The following is a 13,961-nucleotide window of genomic DNA, read 5'->3' as shown; positions in this document are numbered from 1 at the left end:
TCTGCTTCCCCATGATCAAAGCGAGCAGGCACCAGGTGGGTGTTGGTGGATGCTGGTGGGCCTCGTTGTTGCCGAAGCGCTCTATCTGCGGCCTCCCCACCCCTGAACTTGGGCGCCCCGCTTGGCCTCAGGGCTACTTTATAATTCATTGTCTTCCCTGCCAGCCTGCGTGATTCTCCCTGTTTGCTCTCGTCGTCGTGGAGTTACCTTGCCCTTGTCGCCCTGGGATTTCAAGCCAGAGCGTCCGCCGATCTCGCTCCAATCTGAGCGCCAATGTCAGAAATGAGCTCAACTCATCCGGATGAAGAGCGAAAGGGCCTGGCCGAAGCTCCAGCCGTCAAGGACGAAGAGAATGCCAGCTCCTCGGCTGGAGACTACCCGGCAGTCAAGCTGGAGGAGCCAACTTTCGATACTGGCATCACAGCATGGCTGCAAGTCGTAGGTTCGTTTTTCCTGTTCTTCAATTCATGGTATGTTACGTCTCGAATAAGGAATAGTGGAGGGCATCCACTAACCGCCGCTCATGGACAGGGGTGTGATCAACACATGGGGTGCATATCAGACATATTATGAGCAGGATCTACTCGCTGGAACCTCCTCATCTACCATCGCCTGGATTGGGTCTCTGCAATCATTCCTTCTTATGCTTGTCGGTGTTATCACGGGCCCTTTGTTCGATGCGGGTTATTTTCGCGTGTTGATTGGCTTTGCGGGGTTTATGCTGCCGTTCGGACTGATGATGGCCAGTCTTTCCACAAAGTTCTGGCAGTTGATCCTCGCACAGGGTATCTGTGTCGGTCTCTCGGCTGGGTGTCTCTTTGTCCCATCAATCGCCCTTCTGCCGCAGTATTTTCGACGCAAGCGAGGTCTCGCCAATGGTCTGGCTGCCAGCGGGAGCAGCATTGGTGGCGTCGTCTATCCCATAATGTTTGATCAGCTGCAGCACAAAGTTGGCTTTCCCTGGGCCACCAGGGCACTCGGCTTCGTCTCCTTTGGCACCATCTTTATATCCTTTAGCATCATGCGCATTCGATACCCTCCCAAGGAAAAGCGCAAACTCTATCAACTGTCTGCTTTCAAAGACCCTGCCTTCTGTCTGTTTTGCGCAGCGATGTTCATGGGCTTCATGGGCTTCTACAACTTCCTCTACTACGTGCAGTCATACGCGATCGATACCGGTATTGTTGGTGTCAATCTCGGGTTCTATCTGTTATCCATGCTCAACGCCGCCTCGACATTCGGCCGTATCATTCCCAACTTCATTTCCGACCATACTGGCCCGATCAATGTCCTCACACCTGCCGTCACGATTACATCTGTCCTAGCATATGTGTGGATTCGCGTGCACACCGAGGCGGGTATCATCATCTTGGCTATCTTCTACGGCTTCTTCTCCGGCGGGTTTGTGTCTTTGCCTCCGGTGGTGCTGGCTAGCCTGACACCTGACGTGCGTGACCTTGGAGCCCGCCTGGGGATGGTTTTTGCCATCGTTTCCATTGGTCTCTTGATCGGCACCCCCATTGGTGGGGCTATTTTGAGCGACACAAACCAGTATCTCGGTGTTCAGCTCTTTACGGCCTGTTCTCTCATCGTGTCAGCGGGTCTCATGGCTGCCCTGAGGTATGTACGCTCAGGCCCGCACTTATTGACCAAGACTTGAAAGGAGCTGTGAGTCATCCGTGAGTCTTAGGACAATAAATCTCCCAAGTCTATGTCTCGTGTGGCATCTGAGGCGCTTGGTGGCCCTTTCCAATGCGCCCACTACAGGCATCATCGTTGGTGAACGCAAACTCCCCTTGCCAGCGGACATGCAACATTTTCAGCCACGGCGGCTATCATGTCTTCCTCACCTTCTGGGCGACAGTTGGGTCTTGGGAATTTATGACACAGGCCAGGGCTTCTCCCGGGCTCAAATAACTCAAAACGGCACCTTGCATAGCAGGCATCTTGCGAATTGAGAGGTGCATTGGCGAACTCAGGCAAACACAAGTTTCCCTTTGCCGCACTCGACATGTATGGACAACCGAAATATCATGAAGCATAGTACAGTATATATGATGCGGTGGATGACAATGAAAATAAATTACAACCTTCTTATCAGTGATATGCATAAGTGCGCAGTCCCTGCAGTTCCCAAAACACCCCCGTGGGCATGATTATTAAAATGGCTATCGCTGGGGTTTTATCATATGCTCATCAATGCATTGCCGTTCACCATGGCTTCAGGTGAGGTTACGAGACATCTTCAGGGTTCACCAAGAAGTCCTCGCCTTTTTCTCGAACATGCGCTCGCATTTTGTCCCGACTGCACGGCTTCCGCATGTCGTATGCATCCTCGCCGGATTCTGACATGCCGGTCGGATCATCGCTGTAATAACTGACCACTCGCCGGAAGACAGAGTACCTGCATACAGCCGTATTAGCAACCTGGGCAATTCCAATGTCTCTTGTGGGGCCATCCACTCACCCCATGCCTTTGTACATATCCACCGCTACTTTATTGCCTGCACGGACATAGAGATCGACAAACCAGGCGTTGTTGATGTCTGAGCCAGCTTCCAGCTGCTCTGTCAATCGACGAGCGTAACCGAGTCGACGCCAGGCGGGGGCAACCGTCAAAACCGTGATATGTCCGTGCCAGGGAGTGTAATGCTCAGAGTGCCGCATAGACGGGTGCTGTTCCTCGAGTTTACCCATGACTGCCATATGATTAGCTTCTAACGCGTTCCATTGTGCGCAACACGAAATTCATACTGTAGCCCACCACGCCAGCATCACGGTCCTTTACTGTGCTAAACAGGGACGGCCATTTCGTCAGGTAATTGAGATAGAAGCCCAGGTCATAGTTCTCGGTCAGCGGGTCCAGGTTGGTTAAGTTGAGCGACAACAGGTCCAGTGGGGACATGCGACCAATGGTGCTCATGCTGGGCGAAATGGGATGCGCTCGTCCCAGAACAGAAGATCCAGCATCGACAGCATCGCGAGAATGTGGGGTTGATGAACCGAGCGACGCCTTTTCTGCCGGGCGGTGACTCGCCGCCGCGGCGAAGAGAGTTCTGGACGTCTTGCTGCGTCCTGGCGATGCACGCTCGGATCGAGCTGGTGTTCTTTGTCCTCTTGCTTTCCACTACTCCTTGCATTCTCTCCTTGACCTGCTGCATTCTCTGTTCGGGCCATGACGTGGTAGACTCAGGAGACTCCGACTTCTCCAGGGCACCACCCAATTGCCCACTACAGCAGATCCACAACACTGCGTGTTGCTGGTCGCTTTGCCTTCCTTTTCTCTTTGTAGATCCATATTTACCCTTTGTTTCTTTCTCTCTTTGTTCTCACCAGGGAGAGACTTGTCATTTTATTCAGAAACCAACTGTCTCCGTCCCTCCGATGCCGCCCCTCCCTCCGTCTCCCCTGAAACTGGCTCACCGCCACCCCTCTGCCATGGACGACTCTCCTATCTCACCTAGAACAGCGGGAGTCAATGGATTTGCTCCCCAAAGTCCTCGCTCACCCCGAACTCCTCGGTTATCTGCTCCGCCCTCCCCGGTCATTCCCCGCCAGAATATATACACTATGAACGGGTCTCAGCGGGAGTCTGTAGACTACTCCGCCGACGCAGGTGGGGGAGGTCTGGGGAATCTGGCTGATGAATTAGCAGATGCGTGGGAACAGGAAGAGGATGGTTATGGGTATGCATCTGGACAAGAGGTCGGCCCCGCTGAGTCCCAGCAGATGGACCCCAGCGACGGGGAGGATTCGTATATGCAGTCTGTCCGTGGCATGCGCTCCCAGTCACCGTCGGCGGACTCGCCTGCCAGAAGCCGACTGCGTGCAAACCAGCTTCGACAGCACCGGCGCCAGGAGTCCCATTATGATGGGTCGGACTACGGGAATGACTCCGATCTCGACGAGGCGGCCGATATCTCCCCCGCCTTGGAGAGCCAGATGGCTGATATCGAGGGCCTGGTCCGGCGCGGTATCGAAAACAATGGTAGCGAGAACGACCATGTCATCCAGCGAACGGTCGAGGTCCTTCGAGATTTGGGCGGGCAAAGCGGGATCGAGAACAGCGCCATGCGGTCAGTCAATTTCCAAACTTCCAGTTGCTTGAGCAGAGACCTAATCTTTTCTTTCCAGACTGATCACCGCTCACTCTTCTATCACATCCCACCTCACCCACCAAACTCGCACCCTCCAGTCTCTCATCCATCCGCTCCTCTTCTCTCCATTCCCCCTCCTCTCCGAAGACTCTATCGACTCTCTCATGCCCCTCATCGACGAGGGTCTCCTGCCAAACCTCCCATATCCGTTCCCCGAACAGTCTCGCCGTGACTCCAGGCCATCTACCCCGTCACAATCATCCGCACTCAATCCCCTTGTATCTCTACAAACTCTCATCACGCAGACCGCCGATATCACACATTCCCTCCGGAGTCTGAGCGATACTCTGTACGAGTCCCGCCAGCTAACCTCTACGGCATCCCGGCGCCTTCGGTCCGCCCGTGAACTTGTGGCTGACCTGCGGCGTGAGGAAGAAAGCCTTGAGGAGGGCTCACGGTGGATTGAGCGAGGCGACTGGGACCGCAGACTCAAAGACCGCGAAGCTGGCAGGGAGTGCGGCGATGTCGTCAGCGGCTTCGAAGCTGTCTGTGGCGAATGGCGTGAGAAACTATTTGGGCCCAGCACGGAAGTGGCTGCGGCCTAATTATCATACAGAGCGTGATTTCATTACTTACCAAGGACTCTGGGCATCTTTTCCTGCCTAGACTGGACCTAAATTGTTATGATTGTCTTCTGGATTTTTACTTCCCCCTTTTTCTTGTCAGATATCCACTTGATTTACTTATTTCTCTTCCCCCCCTTCTTGTGATCCATGCCTGCCCAGGTGGTGTGTTTATATCCCTGATACTACAACTTAGATCGACATGCATATAACCTTGAGACTATTTGAAACCACTCATTTGGCTCTAAAGAGTTCTATACTCTTTCATCTGGACTTGACATACTACCTCGTTTGACATCATTAAGGCTAGGAAACTAACTATAAATGTTCAAATAGCATGGGAAGGTGAGTATCATCCCTAAAACAGAGTCCCTCTACATGACTGGTCGTCTTGCTCTCAATTGCCTACCTAGGTAGACTACCTGATCTCTAAGTCGACACTCTCCCACACTCTACTCCGCTAGGACAACAATCTTTTTCGCCGAGACTCCCTTTCTCAACGCATCAAAGCCCTCTTGAATCCCGTCAATCCCCTTGGTATCCATCACCCACGGCTCGGGCGCAACAAGAAACGCTCGCTTCTCCAAAGCTCGCGGCAAGAATTCTTCCCAAACCGCTCGAGTGTCCTCCTGCTCAAACCCAAAGATCATTTTCGCCCTGACGCCGTCAGGAACAACGCCCTCCTGAGGCGGCGTCGTCGTGATCACAAGAATATCATCTTTGGCCCGGCGCGAGATCTCCAGACACGGTTCAATGGAATCATTCGACCCAGCCGCCTGGAGAATACCAACGCACGCAGCGCCGCCCGCCAGCTCGGACGTGATCTGCACCACGACGTCGTCACGATTGTAGTCGAAGACTTTGCTTGCGCCGAGCTTCTTCACATACTCAAAGTTCTTTGCCGACGCCGTCACGAGCACGTCCAGTCCCGCTGCGCGCGCAAGTTGGATCGCATTGCTGCCCACCGAGGACGCGCCGCCCCAGATCAACACGCACTTGTCCTTGTTGCTTGTCGTGTCAGAGTTAGGCGTGGGCAACGGCAGAGCAAGGGCTTCCCGGTTGAACAGCCCATGCGCGGCGGTGTGAAGGCCAAGTGGGAACACGCTCGCCTCGGCGTATCCCATCCACTCGGGAATGGGGCATGTCACTTTGGAGTCGACGACGACGTACTCCTGGAAGCCGCCCTGGGCAGCGCCGTGGACGGCGCCTTCTGCGAAGGCGAGCACGCGGTCATTGATCTTGAATCGGGTCGCCGCTTCGGTCCCGGCTTGGACGACGGTGCCGGCGACGTCTTCGCCCAGGATGACGGGGTACTTCACGAATGGGAGGGCAATGTCCTGGAGCATGTAGTCACAAGGGTTGATTGCCCAGGCCTGAACATGGACGAGAAGTTGGTTTGGGGCCAGCTCCGTTGGATGGGCCAAGGGGCGGATGGAGAGAGCAGTGCCGGCTTGATCTTGCCAGGCTGCGCGGTTGGAAGGCATGCTGGGTGCTATAAATGTTTGGTTGGAAGAATTTATATTTGCTGTTGGTTTGAATGGATGTTTCGAGTGGGAGAGCGAAGCTGTTGAGTAGCGAAGGCTTTTTTATAGCCCGTCCCGTCCATGAAGCTATACATTATGCTGCACCTCGGAAACCTTGGCCTCCGAGTATTCAAGGCCATCTCCCACGTCAAATGCTCGCTGTTCAGGCATAACCTCAATTACATCTGGATCGGTTGACAACGCCCCGTTTATGAATGTAATGGACTACTGACGAACCGGACTGTGAGAGGTTAATTCCGCCTAAAGTCCGACATAGGACCGCTAAACTCCGTACCGGTCGTCCAACAGGGAATGCTTTGCCTAGAAATGGGATGATAAAAGATTGATCCTCGTAGGTCGATGGCCCCACTGCTGGCATTGTTCTTCCATAGCTAGGAAACGGAGAGAAAGTAAAATTGCCGATTGACGATAGGCAAAATGTGAAGATGATTCCAATGGGCAGTAGTATTGAGGGTCTAGAGATGATCAGAAATGACCCTATTCACTGGATCCCGACAGAGCTCGGGACCAAAATCACTGGAGCACAGCATGATATTGGCATCACGGATGACGAATATATTTCATCCGAAGGGGGAAACAAGAATTAAAGACATGAAAACGCAAACATCGATAGACCATGAAGCCCTATCGGGCCGATGATACAGGGTCATTGCAGAGAGAGGGGGGTCATGAAAAACATGCACCGGACACAAACACACCCGTGTCACTTTTTGGTTCGCTCCCTAGAGACTGTGAAAAGAAGAGAGTATAGCGATCCACCTATGCAGGCATTTAGCTCTGCTGCTGCTTCCATCTGGGCACCCACTTCTGGCCCTTTGACTCCTCAGGCCGGGAGGCCGGGGAAGCAGAGGACTGCGCAGGAGGCTCACGGTTGGGGCGAGGGCCCCAGCGGTCACTAGGTCCGTTTGAAGGGGCCTCGCGGGCAGGAGGGACGGATCCAGAGCCAGAAGAAGCTCCTCGCAAGTGAGGTGGCACGTATCCGCCAGTTCTGCGAGGGGGCTCGTCCCGAGCGGGAGCAGGAGCAGGGGCAGGGGTAGAGGCAGCCTCGGGCGCATTGCCGGAGCTTTCCTTGGCAGCCAGGCGCTCTCTCCAACCACCACCGCCACCAGTGCGGGATGCAAGATTGAGGCGAGGTGCGATACGTTCGGTAGGCTCTGCAGGAGCAGCCGGGGCACCGAAGCCAGTCTTTCGGGCAGCACGGCGGGCTTCAGCCTCCTCCTCACGCTGCTTCTGGCGGGCAGCCATTTCATCGAGTTTGCTGTCGATATAAGTTAGTCTTCAGATACTTGGTGCAAATCAAATGGAAATAAACAAACCCTCGCTCCTCCTCGCGCCTGGCCTTCTCCTCGGCCAAAGCACGACGGCGCTCCTCCTCACGAGCAGCACGTTCCTGCTCCTCGCGTTCGGCACGCTCTTGCTCCTCCTTCTGACGGCGCTCCTCTTCCTCACGCTCCTGCTTCTCGCGGCGACGACGATCCTGGACCTCCTTGACACGTTGCTTCTTCTTGGCTTCGAATTCCCGCTCGGCAGCCTTGCGGCGCTTCTCGAACTCCTCGTGACGCTTCTCCGAAAGTTCCTTGCGGAAGCTGCTGAACTGCGGCACGAGGCGGCTGAGACGGTGTTTGAGCGCAACAGCCTCGGCGTGTTTCTGCTTAGCCTCCTTAAGAGTCTCCTCTTTCTGCTGCTCGTACAATTCCATGTCGTGCTTTTTCTGCGCCTCAAAGTCGGCAGGAATGTGTTTAAGCTCCTCCCGACGGAAAGCACGCTCCAGGTGGTCGATACGCTTGGCGGTGGTGCGAACACGGTCGTTGAGCTCGTTCTTCTCCTTCTCGAGCTGGGCGAGCTTGATGGCACGGAGGCGGTTAGCGTCCAGCTCCTCCACATCCAGTTCGCTGATATCGATGCCCTTGACACCGGTCTTAAGCTCCTCGAGCTGCTTCTTCAGCTCCTCTTGGCGGATACGGTCCTGCTCATCCTTGATACGCTTGAGCTCACGCTCACGCTGCTCATCAGCCAGACGCTGCTTCTCAGCCTCCTGGAGCTGCTGAGTACGGATACGCTTGCGAGTCTCTTCCTCGCGCTGCTTGCGTTGCAGAGCGTCGGTAGCGGCTTCCTTCTTCTTGTCGATGACGACACGGCGAGACAAAGTATCTTCGTGCTCCTGAGCTGCCCCGGCAAGGGCACGCGCCTGGGCTGTTTGCTTCGCCTGGCGGCGAGCCTCATTATAGGACGGGTCCACATACATGCAAGTGACGTGGAGAGTCTTGGCCAGACGAGCGACCTGGTAGCGGGCAATCTCGGCAGGAGTGTGCTGGAGGCGCTGGACGGAGCCGACTTCACTCTCGGCCGATCCGGCAGCGCTGCCAGCGTGCATGGCCTTGGAGGACGAGAAGACATCCGAATCGAAAGTGAGAACACCGGAGATATGATCCACGCGGATAGCAAGATCACCCTTCTTGCAGCCGTTCATAATGAACTTTTCAATCATGGCGGGAGTAATCTGGAAGGGGTCGGGGAACTGAGCAAGCTCGTAAACGAACTTGAGCTCGACGGACTCGTAAACCTGCGAGAGCTGCTGGAAGAGGCGGGTGAGAATGACCTGCTGCAGAGGTACAACGTACTTCTCCATCTCGGGATCGGCACCAATCTGCTTCAAAATGGGGGTAATCTTCTTGCAGATGGAGAGCGGGTGGAAGTCAACCTCGAGGATGTTGTAGAGGTCGCGGATCTCGGGTCGGACACGCTTGAGCAGACCCTTGTTTAGAGCATCCCGGAAGAGAACGGAGCGGGATGGAGGCGAGATCATACCCAGGAGGTTGGTGAGACGAGTATTCTTGTTCTTGCGGGCTTCATCCACGTCGACGAGGGCTCCACGGGAGCGAGTGGTGCTGATCACGGGAATGGACAGGGCAGAAAGGAGCACAAAGGAGGCGGCCTTGGTCATCTCGGCCTCGGTCACAGAGGGATTCTCCTTCTTGGTGCTCTGGCCAGTGGCCAGAGCCACGGAGGAGAGGCGGAGAAGGTTGTAGTACCGGTTCCAAGCAGCGGCATGGAAGAGGTAGTTCTCGCTGACAAGAAAGATACGGGCCAGCTTCTCGTAGTAGTTGGCCATCATAACGTTCTTCGCCGGGCGCTTGCTCAGGTTCAGCAGGGTGTGAATATCCTCAATGCTGCGGAAAGCCTCCTGCCACAGCTCGAGCTCGACAGCAACGTTCAGCTGCTGGAAGCGAGTGTCCAGATGGCGTTGCAGGGTATCCGGATCGCTGAGGTTGATGGCGTGCATCTGGGCGGAGTACTTGGCAGCATTTTGGACGTGGTTGCGCAGAAGCTCGCAGAGACGGCGGAACTCGGTCTTGCGGGTGTACTTGAGGCAGAACTGGAAGGCCTGCAGAGCGGTCGACTGGTACATAATCTCGAGGCGAGCATTGTTCTTGAGGATCTCGAGGACAGTACGGTAGGTCTCCCACAAGAACTTGAGCCAGGGTGTAACGACCGCGCGGTCGGTGCGGTCACGAGACTGCTCACCGGAGACAGTCGCCAACAGAATAGTCTCGGGGGTCTCGATGGCCTCCAGGTCTTCAACATTGGTAGAGGGAGCGGCGGACTCGAGCGAGGTCTGAATCTCATCGGCCTTGGTCTGGGCTTCGGTGACCTTCTGCTCGGCGAGCTCGATAAACTTCTTGAGGACAACCTCAATGGTGCCGACGTTGGTGTTCTGGGCGATATTCTTGTACTGATACAGGCCATCCTTGGCTGCCTTTCCCTTGCGCAGATCGACACAGAGTTCAACAAAAAGGAGCATCACCGGCTCCAGCGAGGCGATCGGGCTGCTGCGGGTCCGCTTGGAGGTGACATGTTCGTGCAGGACGGTCAGCGCGGCGGGAGCCTGACCGACGGCGATGAGTTCCTGGGCCCTCTATCTCCGGGTGTCAGTATCCATCTTTGATCCCTCGCAACTTTTCCTTTGTCATCAAAACGCACCTTGAGGACGTTCTCAGGCTTGATATGCGGCGGCGGCGGCATGATGGGCAATGCACCCGTTCGGAGGAAGTTTTTTCGGTAGAGATTCGAGGTGAAAAATCGGCAGATCAACGGCGTCTCACACACGGGCAGTGGTCCAAGACCAACGTTGAAAAGGCTGCCACGCGAAGTCGGTCGACTTGGAGGGGAACAAGTGCCTGTTGTGCGTGAACCAGCGAAAATTCACGGCCCGCCAGTGTTCCCACTTCGGGCTAAGCGATGGGTCAGTCACGTGTAACCCTGGTGCCTGAGGTGGCAGTCTCCCTCGGCGACAATACGACAACTACGCAGTACGTACGAAACGTACAGAACGGCTGCGTTGTATTGGTAAAGTCGTAACGCCGAGTATTGTATGAGTCGACCGGAACTATGGGATTAGAGAACCGGAACGAGCCCAATGGTAGCGATGTCGCGTTTATCCTCCAGCACTTCATACTATGGTCATACTAGTAATTATAAATCACGGCCAACATACCCAACTCCTCAGCCCTCAATTGGCATAGTCCAAGATTCCCGGCCGTCGATCCAGAGTGGGCGGGTCAGATTTGCCCGAAAGTACCGGATACGTCGGCCACTATGGGGCACTATTGACTTGGCCCTGTACCGGGTACATCGCGCCCGCTCGCGCGCCCAGCGTCCACCACACGGACCCTCCCACTCCCCCCGTAACACCAAAACCATCAAAACCACCAAAAACGGGGAAATTCCCTCTCCAAGCGCCCTCCGCCCCCCCAACTTCCACTCTCTTTGGCCACTCACTCTCCTTCTCTCCCTTCTTTGTTCGGCTTCGCCTCGATTCCCTCCCACGAGCGCGCTGGTCCCATCTCCCTTTCAACGACCCCCCTTCTTTGTGACTTGGCTCAAGTCCAACCCCCTCTCGCCCCTTTATCCCAAATCGCGCGACCGAACTCAATTCGCCGACCGTCACGATGCCCGCTTACGAACTTCGATCTGGAGGGGATGTCAAGAACAAGAAGCAGAGTGTCGCCGACCTCAAGTACCGTCGCTTGACCGAGCTCAACGCCCGTCTGAAGGAAGATTTGGACCGTCCACGGGTCAAGGTCTCCGAGGCCGCGCTTTCGTGAGTTCCAGGCCCCCCCCTTCGATGATGTGTCTGCACGACGACTAACCAGCGTCCTTTGTTTCCGCCCAGGCTGATCAGCTACTGCAACAACACTCGCGACTTCATGGTGCCATCCGTATGGGGTCAAGTATGCGACCGTACTTCTCGGCGTACTCGCGCAAATCCCGCTAACGGTTTTCTTCACAGGTCGATAAGCGGGAGGACCCCTATGCCCCCCAGCAGCAGGGAGGCTGCTGCACGGTCATGTAATGGCCTCATGAACGATAATACTCTCGATCGCCACGACACGACTTCTCTTCCGTCCTTCTATTCTCCATCTAATTGCCGATCCGTGATGATCGTTCTTCCCTCGGCGGCCACCCTCATCTCCCCCCTGGACCCCACAACAAAACACCGCGATCGCTCACCTGCCGGGTGCGGACAAGCGAGACGTGGCCCCGAGGAATCGTCTGCTGGCCTTGCACGATCCCCTTCCCGACAACGTCTTGTCAGGATTCATGCAGGCATCCTATTGTTTTGTTTTGATTGGTCCGTGACCTTGTGCGCAGCACTTGGATGGCAGCAGCAGTTGCACTTGATGATCCAACTGCTGAACGCCCTTGTCTAATTTATCTTCTCTTTTCAACTTTTTCATCACACTTTCTTCTTCACCTCTGCTTCTTATTCTACAGTATCATTCCCCCATTTGTCGTCCCTTATGTTTTCAAGCCAATTTCCTTTGTCTCTGGGTTCGGCCAAAAACCTCTCTGTCTGGACATGGACACGAGAGTCGGTTGCCATTCGTGTATCATAGATTCGACCTGCATCCATGACCAATACAACACCGATCTAATCGTCCATGACGAGATACCCCATATAACAATGATCTGAGACTTGGCCTCCAACACGTCTCAAGTCCGCACATATATCTGCCATGTCTCCATGCTCTCCTGCGTGTTTCAGCCTCATCCCACATCGTGGGAATCCCCGATCCCGACCGTAGTCATGTACCGTACGCGCAGGCGTCGGGTCCACGCAGCCAATGCCGCAAGACACGAACCACGCGCCCGCTGAATCAGGCAACCACCCCCGCTGACATCATCCCACCAACCACAGCGCAGATGAATCAACTCCCCTCCATCGGACGATAATAACCCACAGCTCCTCGGCGCACTTCGAGGCTGACCGGACCTACATTCCAATCACGATTGCACTCGGACGAATCCGCCGGTGTCGTGTCCCTATCCCTAGCCCCATTCGCGAAGCCCGAACTAGGATACCCCAGCTCGCTCTGCATCTCCTTCCCGCATCCCCCGGCATAGGATTGATCAACTCCCTCCATCATCATGACAGAACCCACGCCGCCAATTGAGGAGAGTCTGGCGCCGCAGGCTGCAGCTGCAGCTGCACCTCCATCCTCTGGCCACCCGGTCGCTGAGAATACCGCCCTCGAGCGGGTGTATCTTCCGCGTATTGCTATTCAGTTTTGTACGCAGTGTCGGTGGATGCTGCGTGCTGCATATGTATGTCTAATTCCTCCCTTTCCTACAAGTTACTTCACTTTTCTTTCTTCATTTATTCCCTTTCCATTTTAATTGGAATGCCGGCCACCTGTTATACATTATAGATAGTTCCCGGGGTATCTAATCGCAATAACTAACCCTATATAGTTCGCCCAAGAACTCCTCTCAACATTCAACACAGACCTCGGCGAAGTCGCTCTTGTCCCGATGACGGGCGGAGTCTTTACAGTGACCATCTGGCACGCCGGGCAGACAGCAGCTCAAGGGGAGGCCACGACGCAAGAAACTGTCCTCTGGGATCGGAAGCGGGATGGAGGGTTTCCTGGTACGTAGAGAACCTGCCCTAATTATTGCTTTCTGCTATTTTTTTTTTTGTGTTTTATTTTACTTGGTGCTGTACATCCCTGGAGCATACTGATGAAGATATTCTTTCATCAGAAGTCAAATCTCTCAAGTCTCTGGTGCGGAACGTTATCGCGCCAGATCGGGACTTGGGACATACCGATCGGGCGTTGAAGAAACAGCAAGAGGGAAAGGGCAAAGACAAGGTTGAGGGTGGGAATGATTCTAAAAAGGACTGTGAGGATTGCAAGTGAGTGTTTTCAAAGGTGGTATCTTGCGCGCAACCGTGTTGTATGATGTATATTTATCTTGTACCTTGGTAAAAAGTTCGGCATGAATCTTGATGCCAAAGACATACACATTGACATCTACTCCCAGGCCATCCCAGAAGTGGAATATACGCAGGGCAGGTACTTTCCTGCCCCAGAAGCCCATTTAAGGGGCCGCCTGGAAGAGATTATGCTATCTCTACAAGCTGGACAGGTAGTTGTGGCTCGTAGTCGACTTCAACGAATTAACCTCGGGACTAACGTTGGAATGCTTAGTTGCAAGAGCGTCTGCTTACGCGATTGAAAAGGTCTACTATCAAATCCAAGTACCAAAAGAGAACGTAGAAGATCACAATATATATATTGGAGAGAAGTGAGAAGGAACTAAAGCTCGTCAGACCAACAGTCCCACACAAAGCATTCAACAGACCTCCAGTCACCAGGTCAAAGAATCAACGCCACCGGCCCCCGATCCAAGTT

General features: G+C 54.6%; 7 protein-coding genes across 7 annotated transcripts; 4 read left to right on the top strand and 3 right to left on the bottom strand.

Annotated features, from left to right (window-relative positions):
* Window positions 1-282: 282 nt before the first annotated feature.
* Window positions 283-1,660, top strand: N7459_007876 (MCT family MFS transporter; the record flags this gene model as incomplete). Its single annotated transcript, XM_056947044.1, has 2 exons — window positions 283-470; window positions 532-1,660. 2 exons carry the CDS (start codon window positions 283-285, stop codon window positions 1,658-1,660), a joined length of 1,317 nt encoding a protein of 438 aa, XP_056796554.1.
* A 572-nt stretch (window positions 1,661-2,232) lies between these two features.
* Window positions 2,233-2,923, bottom strand: N7459_007875 (peptide alpha-N-acetyltransferase complex B subunit NAT3; the record flags this gene model as incomplete). The annotated part of the gene is made up of 3 exons (XM_056947043.1): window positions 2,233-2,404; window positions 2,468-2,699; window positions 2,755-2,923. 3 exons carry the CDS (start codon window positions 2,921-2,923, stop codon window positions 2,233-2,235), a joined length of 573 nt encoding a protein of 190 aa, XP_056796553.1.
* Window positions 2,924-3,384: 461 nt separating this feature from the next.
* On the top strand, window positions 3,385-4,702 carry N7459_007874 (uncharacterized protein; the record flags this gene model as incomplete). Its single annotated transcript, XM_056947042.1, has 2 exons — window positions 3,385-4,076; window positions 4,135-4,702. 2 exons carry the CDS (start codon window positions 3,385-3,387, stop codon window positions 4,700-4,702), a joined length of 1,260 nt encoding a protein of 419 aa, XP_056796552.1.
* Window positions 4,703-5,172: 470 nt separating this feature from the next.
* On the bottom strand, window positions 5,173-6,204 carry N7459_007873 (zinc-binding alcohol dehydrogenase family protein; the record flags this gene model as incomplete). The annotated part of the gene is made up of 1 exon (XM_056947041.1): window positions 5,173-6,204. One exon carries the CDS (start codon window positions 6,202-6,204, stop codon window positions 5,173-5,175), a length of 1,032 nt encoding a protein of 343 aa, XP_056796551.1.
* Window positions 6,205-7,035: 831 nt separating this feature from the next.
* On the bottom strand, window positions 7,036-10,287 carry tif32 (putative eukaryotic translation initiation factor 3 subunit EifCa; the record flags this gene model as incomplete). The annotated part of the gene is made up of 3 exons (XM_056947040.1): window positions 7,036-7,522; window positions 7,581-10,180; window positions 10,246-10,287. The coding sequence occupies 3 exons, from the start codon at window positions 10,285-10,287 to the stop codon at window positions 7,036-7,038; spliced, it is 3,129 nt and encodes a 1,042-aa protein (XP_056796550.1).
* Window positions 10,288-11,213: 926 nt separating this feature from the next.
* On the top strand, window positions 11,214-11,617 carry N7459_007871 (guanine nucleotide-binding protein subunit gamma; the record flags this gene model as incomplete). The annotated part of the gene is made up of 3 exons (XM_056947039.1): window positions 11,214-11,365; window positions 11,438-11,495; window positions 11,555-11,617. The coding sequence occupies 3 exons, from the start codon at window positions 11,214-11,216 to the stop codon at window positions 11,615-11,617; spliced, it is 273 nt and encodes a 90-aa protein (XP_056796549.1).
* A 1,076-nt stretch (window positions 11,618-12,693) lies between these two features.
* N7459_007870 (Rdx family protein) lies at window positions 12,694-13,466 on the top strand (the record flags this gene model as incomplete). Its single annotated transcript, XM_056947038.1, has 3 exons — window positions 12,694-12,870; window positions 13,018-13,195; window positions 13,309-13,466. The coding sequence occupies 3 exons, from the start codon at window positions 12,694-12,696 to the stop codon at window positions 13,464-13,466; spliced, it is 513 nt and encodes a 170-aa protein (XP_056796548.1).
* Window positions 13,467-13,961: the final 495 nt, after the last annotated feature.

Source organism: Penicillium hispanicum (genome assembly GCF_028827665.1).
Source record: "Penicillium hispanicum strain IBT 35686 chromosome Unknown utg000007l_segment0_segment0, whole genome shotgun sequence".
Classification (NCBI taxonomy): domain Eukaryota; kingdom Fungi; phylum Ascomycota; class Eurotiomycetes; order Eurotiales; family Aspergillaceae; genus Penicillium; species Penicillium hispanicum.
The sequence above is the reverse complement of the archived record's forward strand: the minus strand, read 5'-3'. Positions and strand labels throughout refer to the sequence as shown.